The 24,955-nt window shown below is 43.4% G+C and overlaps 1 protein-coding gene across 1 annotated transcript in view; it reads left to right on the top strand.

Annotated features, from left to right (window-relative positions):
- Nucleotides 1–23,146, top strand: part of MYO3B (myosin IIIB) — a 386,918-nt gene extending 363,772 nt beyond the window's left edge. Inside the window, exons 32-35 of the mRNA XM_040441512.1 lie at nucleotides 5,692–5,785; nucleotides 13,816–13,919; nucleotides 16,911–16,957; nucleotides 23,005–23,146. Coding sequence (XP_040297446.1) covers nucleotides 5,692–5,785; nucleotides 13,816–13,919; nucleotides 16,911–16,957; nucleotides 23,005–23,146 — 387 coding nt within the window. The remainder of the gene's footprint in view (nucleotides 1–5,691; nucleotides 5,786–13,815; nucleotides 13,920–16,910; nucleotides 16,958–23,004) is intronic.
- Nucleotides 23,147–24,955: the final 1,809 nt, after the last annotated feature.

Genomic DNA, 24,955 nt, shown 5'->3' with positions numbered 1-24,955 from the left:
TTTAGTTGCCCTCCTCTGGACCCTCTCCAGCTCTGCTATGTCTGCCTTGTTCACTGGAGCCCAGAACTGTACACAGTACTCCATGTGTGGTCTGACTAGTGATTTGTAAAGTAGTAGGACTATGTTCTCATCACGGGCATCTATGCCCCTTTTGATGCAACCCATTATCTTATTGGCCTTGGCAGCAGCTGCCTGACACTGTTTTTTGCAGCTTAGTTTGCTGTTTATTAAAATTCCTAGATCCTTTTCCATGTCAGTGTTACCGAGTGTTTTACCATTTAGTATGTACGGGTGACTTGCATTATTTCTTCCCATGTGCATAACCTTACATTTATCAGTGTTAAACCTCATCTGCCACTTCTCTGCCCAAGCCTCCAATCTATCCAGATCCCTCTGTAGCAGTATCCTGTCCTCTTCAGTGTTAATTACTTTACACAGTTTAGTGTCATCTGCGAAAATTGATACTTTACTATGCAAGCCTTCTACAAGATCATTAATAAATATATTGAAGAGAATAGGGCCCAATACTGACCCCTGAGGTACTCCACGAGTGATAGTGACCCAATCTGAGTATGTACCGTTAATAACCACCCTCTGTTTTCTATTACTGAGCCAGTTACTTACCCACATACAGACGTTTTCTCCCAGTCCGAGCATTCTCATTTTATATACTAACCTTTTATGCTGTACAGTGTGAAATGCTTTGGAGAAGTCCAGGTATACAACATCAATTGAATTGCCGCTGTCAAGTCTAGAACTTACCTCCTCATAGAAACTGATTAAATTAGTTTGACATGACCGATCCCTCACAAAGCCATGCTGATATGGCGTTATTTGCTTATTTCCGTTAAGATGCTCTAAGATAGCATCTCTCAGAAAACCTTCAAACAGTTTACCCACAACAGATGTTAAACTTACCGGCCTATAGTTTCTGGGCTCTGTTTTTGGACCCTTTTTGAATATTGGCACCACATTTGCCATGCGCCAATCCTGTGTGACATTCCCTGTCAGTATAGAGTCCGCAAATATCAGAAATAAGGGTCTGGCTATGACATTACTTAATTCCCTTAGGATACGGGGGTGTATGCCATCCGGTCCTGGCGATTTGTCTATTTTGATCTTTTTAAGTCGCTGTTGTACTTCTTCCTGGGTCAGACAGGACACTTTTAATGGGGAATTTATTTCAACATTCAGCATTTCATCTGACAGTTTACATTCCTCAGTGAATACATTGGAGAAAAAAATAGTTAACAGCTTTGCTTTCTCCTCGTCGCTCTCTGCGAATCCCCCCTCATTACTCTTTAAAAGGCCGACACCTTCAGATTTATACTTTTTAACATTTATATAATTGAAGAACATTTTAGGGTTAGTTTTACTCTCTCTGGCAATTAATCTCTTGGTCTCTAGTTTGGCCGCTTTTATTTGTTTTTTACATGTTCTGTTTTTTTCCTTATAGTTTTTCAGTGCTTCCGTGCTACCCTCCTGTTTTAGTGTTTTATATGCTTTCTTTTTGTCATTTATTGCTTTCTTTACAGTTCTGTTTATCCACATTGGTTTCTTTTTGTTCTTTAACCTTTTATTCCCATACGGTATGTACCTCTCACAATGAGATTTTAGGATGTTTTTAAAGATATCCCATTTTGTGGCTGTATTTTTATTTTTGAGGACTTTGTCCCAGTTAGTTAGGCCTATGGCCTCTCTTAGTTGGCTAAATTTAGCTTTTTTGAAGTTTGGTATTTTTGTTCCTCCCTGTAGAAACGCTCTTTTGAATGATAATTGGAAGGTTATTACTTTATGGTCACTATTTCCCAGGTGTCCCCCAACCTGCACGTCTGTTGTTCTGTTGGTTAATACTAAGTCCAGTATGGCCGTCCCTCTAGTCGGGTCCTGAACCAGTTAGGAGAGGTAATTGTCTTTGGTTATTGCCAAGAACCTGTTTTCCTTATGAGATATACAAGATTCAGTTTCCCAGTCTATATCTGGGTAGTTGAAGTCCCCCATAATAAGCACCTCATTATGATTTGCCGCCTTGTCTATCTCGTTTAGTAGTAGATTTTCTGTGGACTCTGGTATATTAGGTGGTTTATAGTAAACTCCTATTAGTAATTTATTGTTGTTTTTAGCTCCATGTATCTCTACCCACAGTGACTCCACATGTTCATGTCCCTCACTTATATATTCCTGGAGTGTAGGCTTTAGACAGGACTTTACATAAAGGCAGACCCCTCCCCCTCTCCGGTTTTGACGATCCTTTCTAAACCGACTGTAACCTTGTACATTAACCGCCCAGTCATAGCTATCATCCAGCCATGTCTCAGTTATTCCCACTATGCCATAGTCCTCCTCACACATCACTAATTCCAGTTCCCCAGTTTTATTAGTAAGGCTTCTGGCATTAGTATACATACATTTGAGAGGTTTATGTATATTTTTTACCCTACACCTTTCCTTCTGAACTGTTCTAGTCCCTCCTTCCATTCCTCCCCCAGTCCCATTACCTTGCCCCTGGTCTCTATCTGCACTATCTTCCCATCCTGTAACGTAATTACCCTCCCCCCAGTCCCACTACCTTGCCCCCGGTCTCTATCTGCACTATCTTCCCCTTCTATAACGTAATTACCCTCCCCCCCCAGTCCCTAGTTTAAACACTCCTCCAACCTTCTAGGCATCTTCTTCCCCAACACAGCTGCCCCTTCCCCATTGAGGTGCAGCCCGTCCCTACGATAGAACCTGTAGCCGACAGAGAAGTCGGCCCAGTTCTCCAGGAACCCAAACCCCTCCATCCTACACCAGTTCTTGAGCCACTTGTTAATTTCCCTAATCTCCCGCTGCCTTTCTTGTGTGACTCGTGGTACAGGCAGTATTTCAGAAAATGCTACTTTTGAGGTCCTTGCCCTAAGCTTTTGACCTAAATCCCTGAAATCATTTTTAAGGACTCTCCACCTACCCCTAACTTTGTCATTGGTTCCGATATGGACCATGACCGCTGGATCTTCTCCAGCCCCTCCCAGTAATCTGTCAACCCAATCCGCGATGTGTCGAACTCTAGCGCCAGGAAGACGACACACTGTTCGACGATCACGGTCTTTGTGACAGATTTCCCTATCTGTTCCCCTAATAAATGACTCTCCACTACCAGCACCTGTCTGGCCTGCCCTGCTCTCCTGGTTCCCTGCTTACTGGAGCTGACATTCCCCTGACTGGCAGAGGAAGTGTCCGGCTGCGGCAGTGCCGTCCCTGGACTGATATGCCCCTCATCTGCCAAACGTGCAAACTTGTTGGGGTGTGTCAGATCAGGGCTAGCCTCCCTGGCACTCTTCCCTCTACCCCCCTTTCTAAATGTTATCCAGCTAGCTACCTCACTTTCCTCAGCCTCCTCTCTGTCACCCTCCCCCTCATCTACCCCAAAGAGTGCTTGCTCGGTGAGAAGCAAACTCTTTTGCAAATTGTCAATGCCTCTCAGTGTTGCAACTTGCCCGTTTAGAGACTCGATTAGCGATTCCAAACGGGTAATTTGCTCACATCTTGAACAAAGAAATACGCCCTGGAACGGCTGTTCCAGGACTGCATACATCATGTGCACTGGACTGCGTTGTCAATTGTGCAACTCATACTAAATGGGGATTACACCACAAAAGCAAAAAATACAATACAATGTAGTACTAAGAAACTGGCTAATTGCAGTCCCCCACTGAAGTCCCTGAGCTGTGACCCTGCACAGTTTCACACTGACAGCCCTGATTGGATAATGTTAGGATGTGCAAGGACACACCCCAAACTGGTAACACCCATAACTTTATTCATAAGCTTCTAGCAGGAATAACAGAGGAATGGCAGAACATACAGTTATAAGAAAAGATGCTCCAGAATAATTTTTACATGGGGAAGGCAAGTAGTTACAGGTCTTCTTTAACTTACAGGGGTTCTGCAGTTTTTTTAAACTAATGATCTATCCTCTGGATAGATCATCAGCATCTGATCGGCGGGGGTCCGACACCCGGGACCCCCGCCGATCATCTGTTTCAGAAGGCAGCAGTCCTGGCAGTAGCGCCACGGCCTTCTCGCTGTTTACCGCAGTCCCAGTGATGTCACGACTAGTATCAATGGCCTGGGCACGGCAGCTCTGTTCACTTGAATGGAGCTTAGCCCCACCCAGGCCATTGATACTAGTCGTGACGTCACTGGGTCTGCGGCAAACAGTGAGAAGGCCGCATCACTACTGCCAGTGCTGCTGCCTTATCAAACAGCTGATCGGCGGGGGTCCCGGGTGTCGGACCCCCGCCGATCAGATGCTGAGGATTTATCCAGAGGATAGATCATCAGTTTAAAAAAACTGCAGAACCCTACAGAACTACTGAAAGGTTAGCTTAATGTAGGAAAAGAAAAGCATTTCTTAATGGGAACTTGTGGCTAAATTCGGGATATGCACGTAAAATAAAAATGAAATGGCAATAAACCCTAATGTGCATGGGCAACTAAATCCTCCATGCCCAATAGTGTATGGTCCGTCAAACCCACCAATTGTGTAAGGTCAGCTGGCTAAGTAGATGATGATGTTGGGGCAAAGTAGTTTTAATTTAAAGGGGTTTTCCCATCACAGACAATGGATAGGATATGCCTCCATTATCTGATAGGTGCAGGTCCCACCTCTGGGACCCGCAACTACGCCGAGAACGGAATGGGGAAAGGTGGTGGAGGGTGCACTGCGCATGCGCAGCCTCTCTCCATTCATTTCTATTGGGCCGCCAAAAATAGCCGAGCGCTGGCTCAGCTATTTCCGTTGGCCCTATAGAAATTAATGTTAGTGGTGGCCGCACAAGCGCGTTACGCTCCCTTTCACTTATATGGGGAGAGCGCTTGGCGGTGGCCGGACCCACGGAAACCTGAGGTCCTCCAGCCACTGCTCTTCCCGCTCCGTTCTTGTAAGTGATGGGAATACCCCTTTAAGTGGCCAATCCTTTTTCTCTGGAAGTAGCGCATGCATGCTCGGAACTCCCATAGAGGTGAATAGAGAGGTGGCCACGCTTGTCTGGTGTGCTCTTCATTCTCTTCTATGGGAGTTCTGGAAATAGCTGAGCGTGTTCGCTTGGCCCTTTTTGGAACTCCCATAGAAGTGAATGTAGAGCACGCCGCGCATGAGCAGTGCGCTCTCCTTCGCTTCGGGGGGCCCTGTTCCAGAGACAGAGTCACTGGTGCCCTCTCCTTCACTTTAAGAGCCTTGTTCTAGAGATAGGTGCTGGACAGGTCCCAGAGGTGGGACCTGCACTTATCAGACATTGGTGGCATATCCTAGCGATATGCCACCCAAGTGGGAGATGGGCCAGGTTTTTGAGAACCTGAGAGGTCTGTCAGACATGACACAACTGAAGCGTGTAGAGAGCAGACACAGCAAAGTGAAGCTTATCTTAGGAGGGTGGTTGATTTCCATGCCCGACTGATACATCGTTTTATAAAATATAAAGATGTCAGTAATGCATTGTGCGCACGAATTTGTGGAGCTCATTGGATTTATCCATTTTTATTTGCTACTGTACATCTGCGGCCAGCTTCAGATACAATGCAGAAGAAGTTCAATAAGACCAAGCTCCATCTGTCTGACAGACATGAAAAGAGCACGGATCCTGGGAGCTGGAGGAGTTTTGTGAGAAATTCTGTAACAATTGTAATATCATTTTTCTGTTTCCTATTAAGGATTACGATGTCTTAAACATGCAGGATGCAGGGACCATGCGCACAGACAGAGGTCGACAGAATTTCAATATCCTTGGACCTCGCAAAGTTACAGGTAAATTATATATTCATCCTCAGTTTTAATGTAATAATAGCAAAACCTTATGGCAGCTTGAAATGGAAAGGAATTTACGGTAATACTAGAAGACTCAAAGTTGACTTTTACTGTGCAGTTCCTGCCTTAAAGGGACTCTGTCTTCGGGCTAAACTAACAGTTACAGAGTACTGAGGGCACTGTGAAATCGGAGTCTAGCATATTGAAGGGTTGTGGGCTCTTCCTGAAGCTGTTTGACAGATTACCCTTATTAAGCCTCATTCACACATCAGTGTTTCACGGACGTGTGCTGTCCATGTTCTCCACGGACAGCACACGTCCCCATTCATTTTAATGTGTGCATTCACACATCAGTGTTTTAGCGCGGTCCATGGGTCAGTTTTTTTAGCACGGATGCATGCTCTATTTTGTCCGTGTTCACGGGTCCATCACGTCCATTATAGTCTATGGGTCCGTGAAAACCACGGATGCCATCCGTGTTGCATCCGTGTTTCACGGATCATTAAGAAGAGATTCTTTGAAAATTATTTTTCAGCTGTTGAGTGTCAGTGAAACACTGATGGCACACGGACAGCAAAAAACGGACACACGGACCCAACACGGATCCTTCACGGACAGCTTCACTTATGTATCACGGACCACCTGCTCACAGATCTGAGCACGTGTGAATGAAGCTTTACTGTGTATAGGGAGAAATCTGTCAATCAGAGATAGGAGGATGGAGGAATGGGAACTTCGATTCAGTACATCAGCCCAGCCCAGAGGCGTAACTAGAAATTACTGGGCCCCATGTCTAATTTCTGAATGTCACTCCCCTTCCCCCCGGCCCCAGCAACTTCCCCGCAACCCCAGCAGGACCCTACTGCATATGGCATGGGATTACCTTGTGAGCAGACCCACAGTGGTGATCATACTTACCAGATCCCTGCCCCTGGATACCGGCTCCACTGCTGGCCCTGTAGGTCCCATGTTTCCCTACATCAACATCCATTTTGACGTCAGGCTCACATGCCACATGGGTGACTTCCAGCACTTCTAGGATGTTTGTGGCGATAGAGGGAACTACAACTCCCAGCATGTCCAGACTGTTATTATAGGGCATCAGTAGACATTATAGGAAGGGGTATATAGAGAGAGAACTAGAATGCATAATACCTAGTACAATCACTCAGGTCCTTCACCACCACTTCTCTATCTCCAGTGCTGTTCTATGTTGCCAATAAAATTGAACTATCCCTTCCCCTGCACAGCGCTTGGGCACAGGACAGTGTCTGTCTACTGAGCCAATGTCACTGTAGGGTATACATTCTGGGCCCCATGCTGCTGCAGGTGGCCGGCCTTGAAAGTCACTCCCCTGGCCCAGCCACCATACAGCACAGTGCCATGCATAAGAGCCCTGCTAGATCTCAAAGGAACAGGTATATAGCTATGGGCTGAACCAGTCAATTTTGGTGGAACTAGCCAACCATCTAATGTGTGTGGTGGTGGCTCAACTTTCCTCCAATGACTGATGTTAGGAGAAAGAAGGATCAGGCTGTTGGACTTCAACTTGCCCGATCCTATCCTACTTTTTGGTTACACTACTTCCATGTTCAGTTCACCCATGTTTGATATGACCTACAAATAGGAATGATTCTCCTGTAGGAAAATCTATAGTGAAGCAAATATTTGCTTGTGTCAAGACCACATATGTGGCAATTTCACAGATCAGATATTTAAAGAGGTTACCTCTCCTGACATGTCTGTATTATTCTGCACTAAAGGTACTGCTGGGTGTTACAAGTATCTGGTGTATCCGACCGACTCTGTCCAATCAGTGCTGCTGGTGCTAGACTGTGTAGGAACACCCCCCAGCTGGTAACACCCATTTGTACCTTTACTGCAAGCTGATGGCAATTCATTCATAAACTTCTAGTAGAAATAACAGAGGATTGGCACAACATAGAGTCATAAGAATATATGCTCCAGAATTGTTATTACAAGGAGAATGCAAATAGTTACTAAAACAGACATGTCAGGAGAGGTAACAGGTTCTCTTTAATATAGTGGCCCAGGAATGACTATTAGGTAATGATGGTATCCAAAGTGATCTTTATCAGAATACACTGAGAAGCCGATCATTACGGGCACGGTGAAAATGCATTCTGAAGATGAGCTCCCAAAGCCTTTGGCTTTTTGCTTGTATATATTGCTAATGAACTTGTTTTAATGTTGCTTCCGATATGTTTTAGCCTCCAGCAGTAATCATATGTAATATTAAGCTTTGAATAGGACAGCTCCGCTGCTTAACCAAATTTAAGGAATGAAGATCAAAAGTAATGAGAACATAATTCAAATTGCATACTATGGATAAATAAGAATATTAATATGATATCAACATATAATTAACATGGGCTCTCATCTAATTTATTAGGAAAACATGGAAGGTTTTCTGAGAAAGTACAGTATAAAGGTTTAGTATAGACCTTGATAGCCACACCCAGAGCCAGTGTCAGCACCCGGCATACCCAGGCAAGTGACGGGGCCCACTGCATAGTGGCGTGCTGGGCCGGCTGCTATGAGCGCTTCCATCAATACAGATGGAAGCGCTCATTGCTGGAGCGCAGGGGAGCCGGCGGTCCTTTCATTCACTAACTGCAGCTCCTTCTTTCCTCCAGGCCCGGCCCAGCGGTGATGTTGTGCTGCAGCGGGCCAAAGGAGAGAAGGAGCGCAGGGGAAATGAAAGAACTTCCGACTCTGCTGCGCTCCAGCAATGATAGGTATGTGAGGGGGCCACTGGAAGGTCATTATAGTGTGTGAAGGCCCCTTACACATTATAATGACCCCCAGTGCCCCCCCCCCCACACACAATATAATGACCCCCAAAGCCCCCCATTTAGTATAATGATCCTCAATGACCCTACGTTCAGTATAATAATGCCCAGAGCCTCCATTCAGTCTAATGACCCCCATACAGTATAATGACCCCCAGTGCCCCCTCCATACAGTATGACCCCAGTGAGAGGGCCACTGAGGGTCATTATACTGAATGATGGTCCACTGGGGGTCAGTATTATAAATGGAGAGCCACTGGGGGGTCATTATACTGTGTGGGGGCCACTAGGGGTCATTATTCTGAATGATGGTCCACTGGGGGTCATTATTATAAATGGAGAGCCACTGGGGGGTCATTATACTGTGTGAGGGACCACTGGGGGGGTCATTATACTGTGGGGGGGGGCACGGCGGGTCATTTTACAGTGTGGGAGCCACAGGGGGACATGTAAATGTAAAATAAATGCCACAAGGGGGCCCACTGAGATTTATTGCCCAAGGGCCCACATGAACCTGGAGCTGGCCCTGGCCACACGTATTACCTTGAGAGCCTAAGGCCTCTTTCACACGGGTGTCTCGTGTGAGGGCCGGATAGGAAGCGGGTGCGTCGCGGGAAAATGTGCGATTTTTCAGCGCGAGTGCAAAGCATTTTAATGCGTTTTGCACACGCGTGAGAAAAATCGTCACGTTTGGTACCCAGACCCGAACCCGGACTTCTTCACAGAAGTTTGGGTTTGGGTTAGGTGTTGTGTAGATTTTATTATTTTCCCTTATAACATGGTTATAAGGGAAAATAATAGCATTCTTAATACAGAATGCTTAGTAAAATAGGAATGGAGGGGTTAAAAAAATATAATAATAATTTAACTCACCTCATCCACTTGTTCGCGCAGCCCGGCTTCTCTTCTGTCTTCTTCTTTTAAGACCTGGGAGGAAAAGGACCTGTGGTGACGTCACTGCGCTCATCACATGGTCCATCACATGATCCATTACTATGGTGATGGACCATGTGATGAGCGCAGTGACGTCACCAAAGGTCCTTTTCCTCAAAGAAGAAGACAGAAGAAAAGCCGGGATGAGCGAACAAGTGGATGAGGTGAGTTTAATTATTTTTTAACCCCTCCATCCTTATTTTACTAAGCATTCTGTATTAAGAATGCTATTATTTTCCCTTAAACCATGTTATAATGGAAAATATTAATGATCGGGTCCCCATCCCGATCATCTCCTAGCAACCATGCGTGAAAATCGTACCGCATCCGCACTTGCTTGCGGATGCTTGCGATTTTCACGCAGTCCCATTCACTTCTATGGGGCCTGCATTGCGTGAAAAACGCACAAAATAGAACATGCTGCCATTTTCACGACAACGCACAAGTGATAAGTGAAAATCACCGCTCATGTGAACAGCCCCATAGAAATGAATGGGTCCGGATTCAGTGCGGGGGCATTGCGTTCACCTCACTCATTGCACCCACGCGGAAAACTCGCCCGTGTGAAAGAGGCCTAAATCATAGGAGTAAAGGTATGCCTCCCAACTTTTTGGACAGTCAAAGAGGGACACTTATGGTTCATTGTGTGAAAGATCAATTTTTCCTGAATATCTATACATTGCAATAGTTTTCTTAGCGCACAATAGCTTGAAAATGATCTGAATATAGACATTTCTAAAATCCAAATTGCATCAAATAATGAAAAACTATACAAGGCGGGCTCTAATATACAGAGAGGAACCAGACAAACACTTTCTGGATCAATATTGTAAATGTAATAATGCAAATCTTTACCTCAGATCAAAAAGAGAGAGATTTAAGGATCAAAGAGAGACAGATGAACTTGGGTCAAAAAATAAGAACTGTCCCTCCAAAAGATGGACACTTGGGATGTCTAGTAAAGGACATTTCCTTGGATAAAAATATACTTCCCTTTAGGGTAAGGCCTCACAGGGCAGATTGTTCACAGCAGATTTCTTGCAGATTTTGTGCTGTGGATTTAATTTTCACAGCAGATTTTATTTTTTCACAACATGTGAATGAGTTTTTTTTAAAAAACTGTTAACCGGCTCTGCAGCATTTATGTCCTCGGTGGACATATTCTTATAAACTATAGGTCTTTTCTCACCACTGATGTTATGTCTCCCATTGAATATTTTGGAACTGCAACTTTACAGCTGTCAAGTACTGAGACGAAAAGCTAAAACACCAGAAAGGTTAGAACATGTCTTGACTGTGAAAAAATTCTACTGAAATGTCAGCACTGGGAAAAAGAAAAAGAAAACAGATTTTTCAAGGCTCTTATAGAAATTGATGGACACGTGGCCCATTGCTGGATCATCAATGGATAGAATACCGGTCAGGCACAAATAAGGCGATGAGGGCTGTGGGCTGTCATTAACAATGAATGAACTAGTTGGAACTCTTCCTGTGTCAGAGGAAATGAGAATTGAATTTCAAAATAGTGGTTCAAGAGTTTGGTGGCATTCAAGAAGACCATGGTTTTGCAATACACTCTTTTTTCATGTGTCTAAATACTAAAGCACGGCTGGCCCCAAAAAAAGTTTTACAGACATCAAGCCAGTGCAGACCTAGTCCTGTTCTTAGCTGAGAAGTGGATGCAGTGGTATCTGGTCTGGACAGTGCTCTGCAAGCAAAGCAAAGAGGAGTCCGGACTGATACATTGTAGCAAACTATTAGAGGGATTTGAATTTCTACAGATATATATTGTCTAGACTGGATACAATTCCATCCACTTCTCACATCCCTATGTTTATTGTTCCTGTTCTCTGACATTACCTTTGTTCTGTGACATCTCTGTGAGCAATATTGGGGTCATTTATTAAGACTGGCCCCTACATAACTTGGGTGTGTCCACCGCCGGCTTAAATCTACGCCAGCTCCGCAAATTTAGATAATTTTCTACACCTAAAACAGGCATAGAAAATAATAAATGAGATGGCCGGCTGGCCCACCCCCGAACTTATGCCCCTGAACATAGAAAGGCATACTTTCCTGCCCGCAGCCCTAATACTGCTCTATTCACGGATGCATCCTGTCCCCATGGGTCCCATGCCCGCTACATCCAATCACAGACCTCAGTGCTCACATCAGCTTGAAGATTACATCTCAAATATGAGGTACCATTATGACTGCTGAGGCCTGTGATTGGCCACAGTGGTCACATAACCCAGAAGCTTCCTGGTCCCACAAGCTGAAAGCGGCCAGGTGAGCTTGCTTTTTTATGTTCAGGGACACAGGTCCAGACAATCAGGGTTTATCGGTCCTAAGGCCGGACAACTCCTTTAATGTTATTATTACCCCTGTATGGTGACATTACTGTGTGTATTATATCTGTGCTGTGATATCACTTATATGTATTATCCAAGCTCTGTTATATACTGTAACTGTTACCATAAGAATATTTCCAGTGTGATGTGACATCACTGTGTGCCTTTTCAGAGGCACCTGATAACTCATGCCTGATGTGGTCCTGCCACATAAGAGGATACCAGTAGTGTAAATTGCACATAATTGTGGCTGTGGGGGTCCTTCTTACAAATTTTTGCATCATGATGTCATCAGGCCAAATATAGTAAACATTTATTATCAGCAAATTTCACCATCGTCAGAAGCAAAATACACAGCTTGTGTCATGCAGCCGCCCTTGGCATTAAAGGGACACTACCGTCTTTTATTTTATCACATATTAACGACCTAGATGTGAAAATTCTATGTAATTTTTATTTTATTTTGGGGGGGGGGGGGGTTAAAAAATCTGGTGGATGGCTTCCTGGATGTAATTTTTAAGTCACTCAAGGACAAAAAGATGTTATGTCATGAGTTAAACAGCTTTGGATCTCCCACAGAATTGTAGTGCTTAACCAATGTGATAGGTACTATGATTCCAGAGTCACACTATCATATCTGTACTGAATGAAAGCTCTTATCTTTGTAATTGGATGTTAATGACATTATAGATGCTTTCCCAAAGTCTCTTTCATCTTAAAATCATAGTTTGCACCTTGTTATCAGAAAATGAAATGCTTTAGTAACGCATTAGTGTCTAATCTTCCAGCTATAAATGATGTTGTTTATGGTGGAGGATCATGAAATCCTTTACAAAGAATAGTAACAAGAGTCTTAAGGCGGCCATACACCTTAGATGGCTGTTCCTTTCAACACATGCACCCTTAGCTTCTTTACCCTGACACCGTGGGATAATCAGGACACCCCCATAGACCACACATGATCATCATGCTAGAATGGCCAGATTCTGACAAGATGAATCTAGTGTTTATGGCCACCTTCATCATAATTTCTTCATAGTGGAGAGGAGACATTGGGGCAGATTTACTATTGCCGTCTAGTTTTTAGACGTTGTAAACGTGGACTACACAGTCTAAAATTGTGGCAGTTTATCACAGTGGCTTATAGATGATAGTGTAATGAAAAGGAAGCAGTGCTTGCATGGAGCGCTGCCTTCTTTTGAAACAGCTGATCGGCAGGGGTGTCCCAGGTGTTGGACCCCCACCGGTCATCAATATATACCGCCTGCACAACGCCTTTAAGCCTCGCCCCTTTTCAATAATTTGTTCCCCTTTTTCTTTTTACAAAACCACACTCCCTTGTTCAACGAGTCAAAAAAGCACTTCTAGATTATTGAATCTCTCACATTTATTTCTTTGCTGACAAAGAATTTCTGTAATTCTGGCTTCTGGCAGTGCATATGGTGGATGAGTAACCACCTGCAGGGTTGGTAGTGGTATCTTGTGCAGAACTTATAGTGTACTGTATAGTGTTTAAATAATACAGTCATACAATGTGCAAATATCCCCTACTCAAAAGTAGCTGCTGGGCTATGATCATACACCCTGTAGGCCCATTGAACGGGCACTATGAGCACATTGTGAGTCCCCTCTAGAAACATGGCGCTTACACCCTGTGGTGCACATACACCAGTTTAAAACATAGGACCTAGATAACATTCAACTTTTAAATGTATAAACATGGTAATGAAGCTACATCATATGCAGCTGTCTTTTCTTAGGTTCAGGGCCCCAGGTATGGAATTGGAGATGTATCCTTTAGGTCTAGTAGTGCCCCCAGTGTACCATCTTGGTTTTATGACTGGAGGGCACTGTTGGACAGTGCAAGTCATTAGATAGTATACTTACCTTGTCATAATTTTGTGATGTCAAATAATTCATTCTCTCATTATAGGCTCAGAACAATACTTTGAAAAAAAGTTGAGGACAACAAGACGTGGTCAACAGCCCAAAACATTGAACAGCCCAGAGGACAGCCTCTACTACAACCAAATTAATGTGAGTGTAAGGGGCTATTACTGAGACAGTATAAGGCAAGCGAGGCTCGGACTCAGTGGATAAAACATTGAGATTCAATACTCTGTTCTAAATATGTCATACACTGTTTCACACAAAAGCCATATCCCTAAGAACTCAAGAAAGGTGCCCACATTTAACCAGTTATGGAGTAGATCAATATTAATAGATCCTAACATTGACATTCGTCACTAGATCCTGATAATGACATTAGTCAGTAGATTGTGACATTGCCATTAGTCAGTAGATTTTGACATTGACATTAGTCAGTAGGTCCTGACTTTGACACTAGTCAGAAGATCCTGACATTGCTATTAGTTAGTAGATCCTGACATTGACACTAGTCAGTAGATCTTGACATTGACATTAGTTAGTAGATCTTGACATGGACATTAGTTAGTAGATCTTGACATGGACATTAGTCAGTAGATCCTGACATTGACATTAGCCAGTAGATCTTGGAACTAATAAAGTTAAATGCCAAAGTACCTCCTAAAAATAAATTTGTAAAATCTCTGTATTAGAGAACCTCCAGTATGGCCATCTAGTCTAGGTAAAGGGGTGTTCTTCTCAAAGAGGACCAGAGAGGTGAGACTTTTTTCAAAGGTCTAACTGCATATGTTCCGCTGGTTATGGGTCTGCCAGGGAGCTTTACTTAATTTACTAAGATCTGCTGAACTTACAGGGCTGCATTGAAAGTGAGGAAACTGGTAAAGCTAGGCATATAAGCTGACCGTCACCTCTACCATCCCCTTCCCCCCTCCGTAACATACATGCTCAGAATGCCCAAGCATGGATGAATATTTTACTGAGAAGAGAACTGCCAGGCGCCACTGACAAGAGAAAGAGCCCTGAGCAACAAAGGATTGGGCATGTGGAATCCAGTATGTGCAATCCATTTTTCCCCTTGAAAAATTAGGCTCAATGTCAGACTGGGGTTACTTGGGACCACCATAGGAAATGATTCACTGTTCCCAACCCTTATTTCATCAATACAGTGTAATATATTTTCAATCAAAGAAATAGACTCTTGTAGCAAATGATTGGCTGCTAAGTCAGCTCCAAATATATATATTTTTTCTCCTGGACCTTTGAGGACCACATTGGTATCAGAGCCTAGTTCCACCTGATGATCATCTGGTACTCTGGTGGGACATTCTGACCCTGGTTAGGATAGATACACATGTCCAGAGTCAGTATTCAGGACATGTGTCCACAACCCGAACTCAAAGCATTGTAAGGATCTATCATGCTGTGAGTTTGGGTCATTAAACTCACAGTTGGGCTGGGAAACACGCAATCCAAACATGTGAGTCCATCCTTAAGGTGGCCCCATACAGATCATTAGCCAGCTCCAACAGTCTCAGCCAACTTTCATCTAATGTAAAAGGCTTATGTGGGTGAGGGGTTATGCCAAACTGAAGGTTAACTGAATTTTAGGTTTTCCCAATGTGTCTTTTTAAAGGGAACCTGTCATTAGTTTTCAACCCCAAGTTTCATCGGTATCCTGAGATAGGTCTCCCCCACCCTAATAATCCTAGGTGTTTTTTTTTTTTTTAAACACCGCTAAGTACTTATTTTACAGTCCACTTTCGCTTTCTTAAACTTATGTAAATTAACTGCTTACCTCATCACTTCCCATTCCTAACCCCACCTCCCGTTACATGATTGACAGAATCTAAAGATCCTACCCTTCTCCCGAACTCACGACCCAAATCCCGCGCATGTGTCATCTCGCTCCTCATCCTACACTGATCATGTGACCCAGCACGGAACATTCAAAGCGGCCTTTAAAAGATAGACGTCAAATCACTGATAATTACCTCCCTTATCGGGTGCTCCAAATCTCCTAATAAACACAGCTGGTGATGAGTACTTCTCTATGCTGCAAGCTCTTGATCGGCGCGCAGGAAGTGACGTGCATTAAACTAGAGTAGCGGGAAAAAACAGGAAACAGGGATAGAGTAGCTGCGAGATTTAGAATAGAAGGGGTGGAGATGAGGGTGTATCTTATTTATTTGTGGGCGTGGCTGGGCTCCGAGAGTCAAGGAACGCTGGACTCATCTCTGAATCATGGCGGACGCAGGACTCATGTAAGGCTCATTTACATATATTTACATATATTTATTTAGGTTTATCTCTAAAATGATAGTTAGTTCAGAATTGATTTGAATATCATTATTAATGTATTAAAACGTATTTATAGGAAAGTGAGTTGATAGATAGGGCTAGAAAGTGATGACAGGTTTCCTTTAAGTGAAAGTATTTCTGTTCAACAGTCAAATAAAGGAAATAAAGTATAAAGAAAGGGTTTAGGAAGAAAAAAGCTATAATAAGACAGAATATTATTTCAAATAGTGCCTACAGAACAGCTAAAATTTCATCACCCCCAAAAGATAAAGTCAAATTTCAAAATGCATTTTCCTACTTTCTTTATATTTTACCTTTAGAATTCCCTAAGATAACATTCATCAGTTGCTTAGTCCTTCCTTTTGATAGTATTATTGCAGTAAAATACCTATTTTGCCCCAATCACCAGGTATCCTGGGATGTTCATAAAGCCTCCTCATTTAATCAAATAGATATGGCGTCCACTCGATTAATTGATGGTGTTAAGGGTCGCTGCTTGCTCCTTTCAATATATATTCAACCGTTCCCTCCTTCCTCTATTGTAACAGCCCATCTTTCCATCCCCTCTCTCAGCACTGTGCTGGCTGAACATGTGCCTATGCCCTTTATCTCTTGCTTTCATATCAGGCTGTCTCCTTTCACGGTGAATAATTGATGTGGTTTATCAAAGAAAACCAACATGCATGCTTCATCAGGCTCACTTGAACCCTTTGATCAAAAAAATTATGCTTTGACTTGTGATATTATCAGCATCTGCTCGCATTCAACACAAAATCACTTTGAATTAAAAATTTACGACTCCCTGCTTAGCTTCTGAAAGCGTGTTCTTGGTCCTTCCCGCAGGGAACTCTGGAATATCAAGGGACCAAGCGGAAGCCGAGGAAACTTGGGTAAATATCTATGCTTATTTTAACAACTGTCAACAGAAGTCCTTTTGTAAAATTGAACATTTTTAAACATTGAAATTGCCTAATATTGGCCCCTGGATGTGTATCTGCCTTAACTAACGCATGCAGAGTCACCCACCTATAAAAGTGAGCTACGTATTTTCTACATGTAGCTGAGATGCTAAAAGGAGCAAGTGCTGTTTTCGTCAGAATGAGCTAGATGCTGAATACAGGATCTGCCGTAGTAACAATATGCATCCAGATTAAAGGGAAGTTCTGGGGAGGTTAGGGGCAATCTTGTATCAGCAAAATTTTACAAATCTGTGGACTTGCACAAGATTGAGAAAAGCTCTGTTGGTGCCATTACCATTCTGAAGTCTAGGAAATTTGGGTAGTAATTCCCATGGCAATCAAACTATTTGCCTACCAAAAAAAACTATAATTAAATTGTAATTACGTTAGGGAAGAAGACAACCCTTAAAGGGAACCCATCACATTTAACATGGGAAAAGATTCAGTATAACAGGTATTAGGCCTGTTTCACATCTGCGTTTGGCAGATCCGGCAGGCTGTTCTGGCTGGGAGCAGCCTGCCGGATCTGTCACCGCTGGGCGCTGTCGGAATTCCGTCCAGCCCCATTAATTATAATAGGGATTGACGGAGGTCCGGCCGCTACCCGGAAAATATGCTGAGAATCAGCTGGACAAAAACTGCTGCACACAGCGGTTTTCGTCCAGCTGACTCTCGGCATGTATGCCAGGTTGCGGCTGGATCTCCACCAGTCCCCATTAAAGTTAATGGGGCCAGCGGGTATCAGGTAGCGCCTGGCAGTCCCGGATCAAGACATCTCCAGCAGGCTATTTTAGCAGGGAGCAGCCTGCCGGAGATGTCTGGATCCGGCACTGCAGGACGCTACCTGAGTTGACTAAAGCAGATGTGAAACAAGCCTTAAAGGGTTTCTCTAATCTCAGACAATGGGGGAATATCATTAGGATATGCCCCCATTGTATTATAGGTGTGGGTCCCACCCCTGGGACCTGCACCTATCTCCTAAGGACTCCTGTCTGGCCACCACCAAGTACTCTCCCCATAGAAGTGAATGGGAGCGCACCTAGCAAGAAAGGCCACCGCTCCCATTCACTTCTATGGGCCCGACGTAAGTAGCCTAGCCAGATCTCGGCAGCCCCATAGAAATGAATGGAGGGAAGCTGCAAAATCATTCAAAGAAGATTGTCAATAACTGAATAGGACCACCCACTGGACTCCTAAACAGAGATTTAAATTAATGGAATAAAGGTTATTCTTAATGTTTTCCACTAAACTACATATCAATCTGCTCAGCTTCTCCTGCTCTATAGCAGCCTGCCTGCAGATTAAAGGGAACCTGTCATGTGGATATTTGATTATAATCTAACTAATTATATACAATCATTAACTACTAAAAAGTACCTTAGATGTATTCACTTACTGGTGTGACAGATGGTTACCTCATAATATACACACAAAGATGCCGCATGCCGTATGCTAATGAGCTGATTTGAGTCCAGCGTGATGTCATTGAGTCCAGTGTTTATTTAATTCAGAGCTATAGCCACTCCCCTGCCCACCTGCTGCTGATTCATATGGAAAATAACTGTCATTCATCAGCAGGTGGGCTGGGAGAGTCAGGAGCTCATGAATATTCATGACTCATCATTATCAGATGGAGCTTTTCAATACAAGATGTTGGCAGATTGACTGGGTCAATTAAAGAAAGTGACCCAGCATTTTGCTAAGAGAATCCGTCACTTATTTATGTTGCCCTTAGTTAGGACACCATAAAACTGGTGACAGGTTCCCTTTAAGAATGGCATCAAAATAGTCTTGTATTATAATATTATAATATTATTATAACAATTTAAGCATTGGTTGTGCTCTTATAAAGCTGCAGACAAAAAGTGAAGACTGTACTTGCCAAGTTCTTTCAAAGTGAGCTTTTCTTTCTTTATATGCTAGACAACCGTGAGTGTTAAAGGGTCTGTCCCCCAAAAAATATTCTACAGTTTTTACACCATCCCCTGGATCTGAATACTTTTCTAATTGCATTTAATTTTGCATAGTCAGTGAGCTATTCAATAAAATGTATCTGTATAGCGCCACCTGCTGTTTTTTTTTTTCCTTATTTCTTTGTCCTGCTCACTGAGAAGGTCGCACATGCTCAGTTTCATCCTTCAACTGCCTCCTGAGCTGTGATAGGGAGAGCTGAGACACGCCCCCTGAGCTGCAGCCGAATAGAAACTGCCCTGAGCTCTCAGCTTGATATAAATCTAGCAGAGCAATGAATATGGAGATCTCTGGATCCATGTGAGGTACAGGGCTGGTTCTAGCTTTCTTAGAAAGAGATTATCATGTCCTGTATGATGTTTGATTTTCATTTTTTACATTAGTCATGGGATAACCCCTTTAATAGCTGATGGCTATCAAATGTAAACAGGTAAAAAGGGTAGGCTCAATTTTCATTGCTCAAATCCATATTAATGTCATCCCGATAGCTGCTGTTCAAAAGTGCAATATGATTTTCTTTTTATCAAACTAATTAAAGGGCATCTGTCAGCAGATTTGTACCTATGAAACTGCCTGACCTGTTACATGTGCGCTTGGCAGCTGAAGGCATCTGTGTTGGCCCCATGTTCATATGTGTCCACCTTGCTGAGAGCAATAAAGTTTTAATATATGCAAATGAGCCTCTAGGAAAAATGGGAGAGCAGGGCCTTTACACCTAGAAGCTCTGCTCTCTCTGCCACTGCCGCACCCTCTGCACTTCGATTGACAGAGCAAGGCAGTGTAAACATTATCACATCTGTCTGGTCCTGTCAAAGTGCAGAGGGTGCAGCAGTTGCAGAGAGAGCAGAGCCTCTAGGTGTAATGGCATCGCTCTCCCATGACAACCCATTTTCTGCATTTATGAGCCAACACTCCTGTTGTTCATGATGGAAGAAGCCAAGGTAGTACACTCGGCTGTTTCCCCTGCTCCCATTCATCTCTATGGAGATCAATCTGCATGAATCCTCTTGTTTTCCGCAGCTAGGAGAGTCACAGAGGTTGGACCTCCACCGTGCCTTTGTCATACCCCTTAGTTCTTGCAAATAATTAGTGGTAATTTGGTTCTAGAGAAAATTTAAGTTAGGGATAAAAAGACAATGATGAAACTTAGGTAGGGAGCTGTCCAGCACGATGCGCTGAATGATAAGATCTGCTGATTACAACGTTTGTGTATCTTGTATGTATCATGACAATGTATACTCATGTCTATGACAACTATGCACAGGATAAGTGATTAATATATGATGGGTGAATTGCTGACTGCTGGGACCTCCACCAATCATGAAACTGGGGGGTCCTTGAGTCCTAGAGTGAATGGAGCAATGATCACACAAGTGATCTCTACAACTGGAGCAGTCCTGCAGAAATGAATGGAGCAGTAGTGCACATGTATGACCATCACTCCATCCATGCTGGTGACTCAGGGACCCCATTTCTCATGATCAGTGGGGGTCCCAGTGGTTGGATAGATACTTGTCACCGATCCTGTGGATATGTTTTTATGATGGAGCAAACATTTTAATTAAAAAAAAATAAAGTTCTTAAAGAGATATTTGCCATCTTATTATTTAATTTGTCAATACGCTTATCATGCCATTGTAGAATGTGGTCAGATTTGTAGTACAGACAGACTGTAATAATAATAAATCATCACCCATAATCCACCCCACCTAAATGTAAAGGAGCACTCTGAAAATAAGTTGCTGTATGTACCAGATGTATCCTAGATCACACCTTGGTCTATTGGGATAGACCAACTGGGATTGTTGTGACCGAATGCTTGTATATTTCACACTTTACAACTTAAAAGGGTTGTAGGGGATTGGAAAAAAAAGCTCTGCCTTTTTCTTAAAATTTCACCATTCTTATGCATTGGCTTTCACCGGTATTGCATCTGAGACCAATTCTTTTAATGAAACCGAGTGGCATTATCAGATGCAGGCCATGGACAAAAGGAGCAAGGTCCCTGAAAAAAAACACAAAGTTCATAGTGGAAACTTTACCATAAGAACACCTCTTAAAGGGGTTGGCCACTTTCTGGCTACTTGTGACCAATGTGTATGTAAGATGAGTATATGACACTTACTAATATAGCCATTGTTGATAGTCTGTGCCGTTTGCTACATTTCATAAGCCATGTCCCCTTGTTAGGCAAATCTTCTGTGCTGTCTACACAGACATCCTGTCCATAAGATAGCCGCTGATGGGGGGGGTCATGTGACCACGCAAATCACTTCCATGTCATGTTTCCTGCCTTGTAAAGCCAAGCCGGCCAGATGATTGTCGACCAGATCATTGGTAACGAGCATTCGCAGGATCGCTCGTTAGCGATGGTCTGGCAGTCTAATACTGCCGCTGATTACCCAAGCTCGTTCATCGGGCAATCCAGATTTTTAAGCAAGCTTAAAAATCATCACTTGCAGGCGGCAGATCGTGGTCACGGACTTTCCCATGACAGGTGGCAGAAGATCAGTGAGACTGGCGACACATGGTTTGATCTGACAGTTTTCCTGTGGATCAATAGGCGTCTGTGTTGTTTCTGGTATGGTCACACCCCTTGCCCCAGGTGTTGCTAATGTGGTCACTTACCTTCCTTATTTATAGCTGCTTCTCCCACTATGCTGTGCGGTTTAAAGCTTCACTTTCAGTTTTGGATTGCTGGTGTGTGGATCTCGGTGGAGTTCCTGGTGCTTCCATTGCTTCTTTGAAGTTAAGTCTTTCCTTTCCCTTTTGTATTTTGTTTTGGTTCTGTGAGTTGCATTTCCCTATTGTTTGTATTAGGCCTGAGGGAGACTCCTGTTCGTCCTTTCTTTTGGAGGAACAGGTAGTCTCATCCCTGCAATTAGTACCAGGGTCCTATAGGGCTAGATAGGACTCTAGGTATTCCTGTGTATGAACACACCTACCTCTGGGGTCTGTTCATACGGATAGTCAGTCAAGATTTTGGTTAGGGTTTTAATAGGAGGTGTCCATGTTCCTTCCTTAGTTCTCAGGCCTGATTCCCTGTTCCCCCTCTTCCCTCTCAATGTTCGGTGTTGTGTTTCCCTCCCACACCGAAGCGTAACAATCGTGCTGTGTAATTACAATCTGCTGCTGCAAAAAACTAGTCAGTATGGGGAAGAGCAATTGTATTAGTGATCGCTCCTCCCCATACTGAGGAGTAGATCGCTGCATGTAATAGCAGCAGTCTCCTCCACTAACAAGCAGGTGATTGCCAGGAAGGAATGATTCCAACATGACAATTCTCTGCCTGATTGCCTAATGTAATACAGCACTAACACACTGCACCTCCACTAAACTCCCAACAGTGCAAGGATAAATGGCAGGTGCAGTGTGTTTGAACAGAGGAGACATCACATGGAGGTGATCTGCCTGGTCTTATGGACAGGACCTCACTGTGGACAGCACAAAAGACTTGGCAAACAAGGGGGCATGCCTTATGAAATATAGAAAATGGTGCAGAATTTCAGCAAAGGCTATATCAGTAAGTGCCCTATAATCATCTTACTAACACAACAATAACCAGAAAGTAGCCAACCCCCTTTAAAGTCCGTACTTTTTTCTATTGATGACCTATCCTCAGGATAGGTGATCAATATCAGATCGGTGGGGGTCCGACACCCGGCACCCCTGCCGATCAGCTGTATAAAGGGAAGGCACGCACAGTGCGCACGTGCCGTCTCTTGTCTCTCTTTCTGCTCGCTGCTGCTATGTCTATGGCAAAGCAGCAGCAAGAAGGGAGACGGCATGTGCACACTGCGCGCCTTCCCGTCATACAGCTGATCAGCGAAGGCGCCGGGTTTTGGACCCCAGCCGATCTGATATTGATGACCTATCCTGAAGCCCGAACAACCCCTTTAAGGTCGTTTTAAGAAATGCCCCTGCTCCCTGAAAAATGTTGAAACCTCTACACAATAATTTATGATGTCATTTACTATTACTTGGTTATACCCCCTTGTCTCATTTAGCCAAATCAAAGTTTTAGATGGAGAGGATGAATATTACAGACTGTTATCAGCTGTCGACTCGATACCCGAGGAGGATCTATCAGTCTGCAGCCCTTTGACCAAGGAGCAAGAAGCATTTTTTGCCTCTAGTTCTGTACATTAATCCGGACTAACTTGAAAAAGGTAAGAATATTTACTGCCGGGTTAACAGGATTCTTATAATGATTAGATTTGAGCAAGTGTAACATCCGCCTCCACCAACCATTGCTGTAACCCCAGCCTGTCAAAGACCCACTACTAATCAAATATAAAAAGTAAGTGATGGTGGAGGCGAATGTTAACTCCATTTTATGAAAAACAAGCTAGAATTCTAGAATTTGCAAAAGTATGTTTATGTATACAGTACAGACCAAAAGTTTGGACACACTTTCTCATTCAAAGAGTTTTCTTTATTTTCATGACTATGAAGGCATCAAAACTATGAATTAACACATGTGGAATTATATACATAACAAACAAGTGTGAAACAACTGAAAATATGTCATATTCTAGGTTCTTCAAAGTAGCCACCTTTTGCTTTGATTACTGCTTTGCACACTCTTGGCATTCTCTTGATGAGCTTCAAGAGGTAGTCCCCTGAAATGTTCTTCCAACAGTCTTGAAGGAGTTCCCAGAGATGCTTAGCACTTGTTGGCCCTTTTGCCTTCACTCTGCGGTCCAGCTCACCCCAAACCATCTCGATTGGGTTCAGGTCCCGGACTGTGGAGGCCAGGTCATCAGGCGCAGCACCCCATCACTCTCCTTCATGGTCAAATAGCCCTTACTTTCAAAGTTTTCCCAATTTTTCTGCTGACTTACTGGCCTTCATTTCTTAAAGTAATGATGGCCACTCGTTTTTCTTTACTTAGCTGCTTTTTTCTTGCCATAATACAAATTCTAACAGTCTATTCAGTAGGACTATCAGCTGTGTATCCACCTGACTTCTCCTCAATGCAACTGATGGTCCCAACCCCATTTATAAGGCAAGAAATCCCACTTATTAAACCTGACAGGGCACACCTGTGAAGTGAAAACCATTTCAGGGGACTACCTCTTGAAGCTCATCAAGAGAATGCCAAGAGTGTGCAAAGCAGTAATCAAAGCAAAAGGTGGCTACTTTGAAGAACCTAGAATATGACATATTTTCAGTTGTTTCACACTTGTTTGTTATGTATATAATTCCACATGTGTTAATTCATAGTTTTGATGCCTTCAGTGTGAATCTACAATTTTCATAATCATGAAAATAAAGAAAACTCTTTGAATGAGAAAGTGTGTCCAAACTTTTGGTCTGCACTGTACACTGCGTGCAGAATTATTAGGCAAATGAGTATTTTGACCACATCATCCTCTTTATGCATGTTGTCTTACTCCAAGCTGTATAGGCTCGAAAGCCTACTACCAATTAAGCATATTAGGTGATGTGCATCTCTGGAATGAGAAGGGGTGTGGTCTAATGACATCAACACCCTATATTAGGTGTGCATAATTATTAGGCAACTTCCTTTCCTTTGGCAAAATGGGTCAAAAGAAGGACTTGACAGGTTCAGAAAAGTCAAAAATAGTGAGATATCTTGCAGAGGGATGCAGCACTCTTAAAATTGCAAAGCTTCTGAAGCGTGATCATCGAACAATCAAGCGTTTCATTCAAAATAGTCAACAGGGTCGCAAGAAGCGTGTGGAAAAACCAAGGCGCAAAATAACTGCCCATGAACTGAGAAAAGTCAAGCGTGCAGCTGCCAAGATTCCACTTGCCACCAGTTTGGCCATATTTCAGAGCTGCAACATCACTGGAGTGCCCAAAAGCACAAGGTGTGCAATACTCAGAGACATGGCCAAGGTAAGAAAGGCTGAAAGACGACCACCACTGAACAAGACACACAAGCTGAAACGTCAAGACTGGGCCAAGAAATATCTCAAGACTGATTTTTCT

Source organism: Bufo bufo, chromosome 7 (genome assembly GCF_905171765.1).
Source record: "Bufo bufo chromosome 7, aBufBuf1.1, whole genome shotgun sequence".
NCBI classification, from domain to species: domain Eukaryota; kingdom Metazoa; phylum Chordata; class Amphibia; order Anura; family Bufonidae; genus Bufo; species Bufo bufo.
Note: the sequence above shows the minus strand (reverse complement) of the source record. Positions and strands in the feature narration are given on the sequence as shown.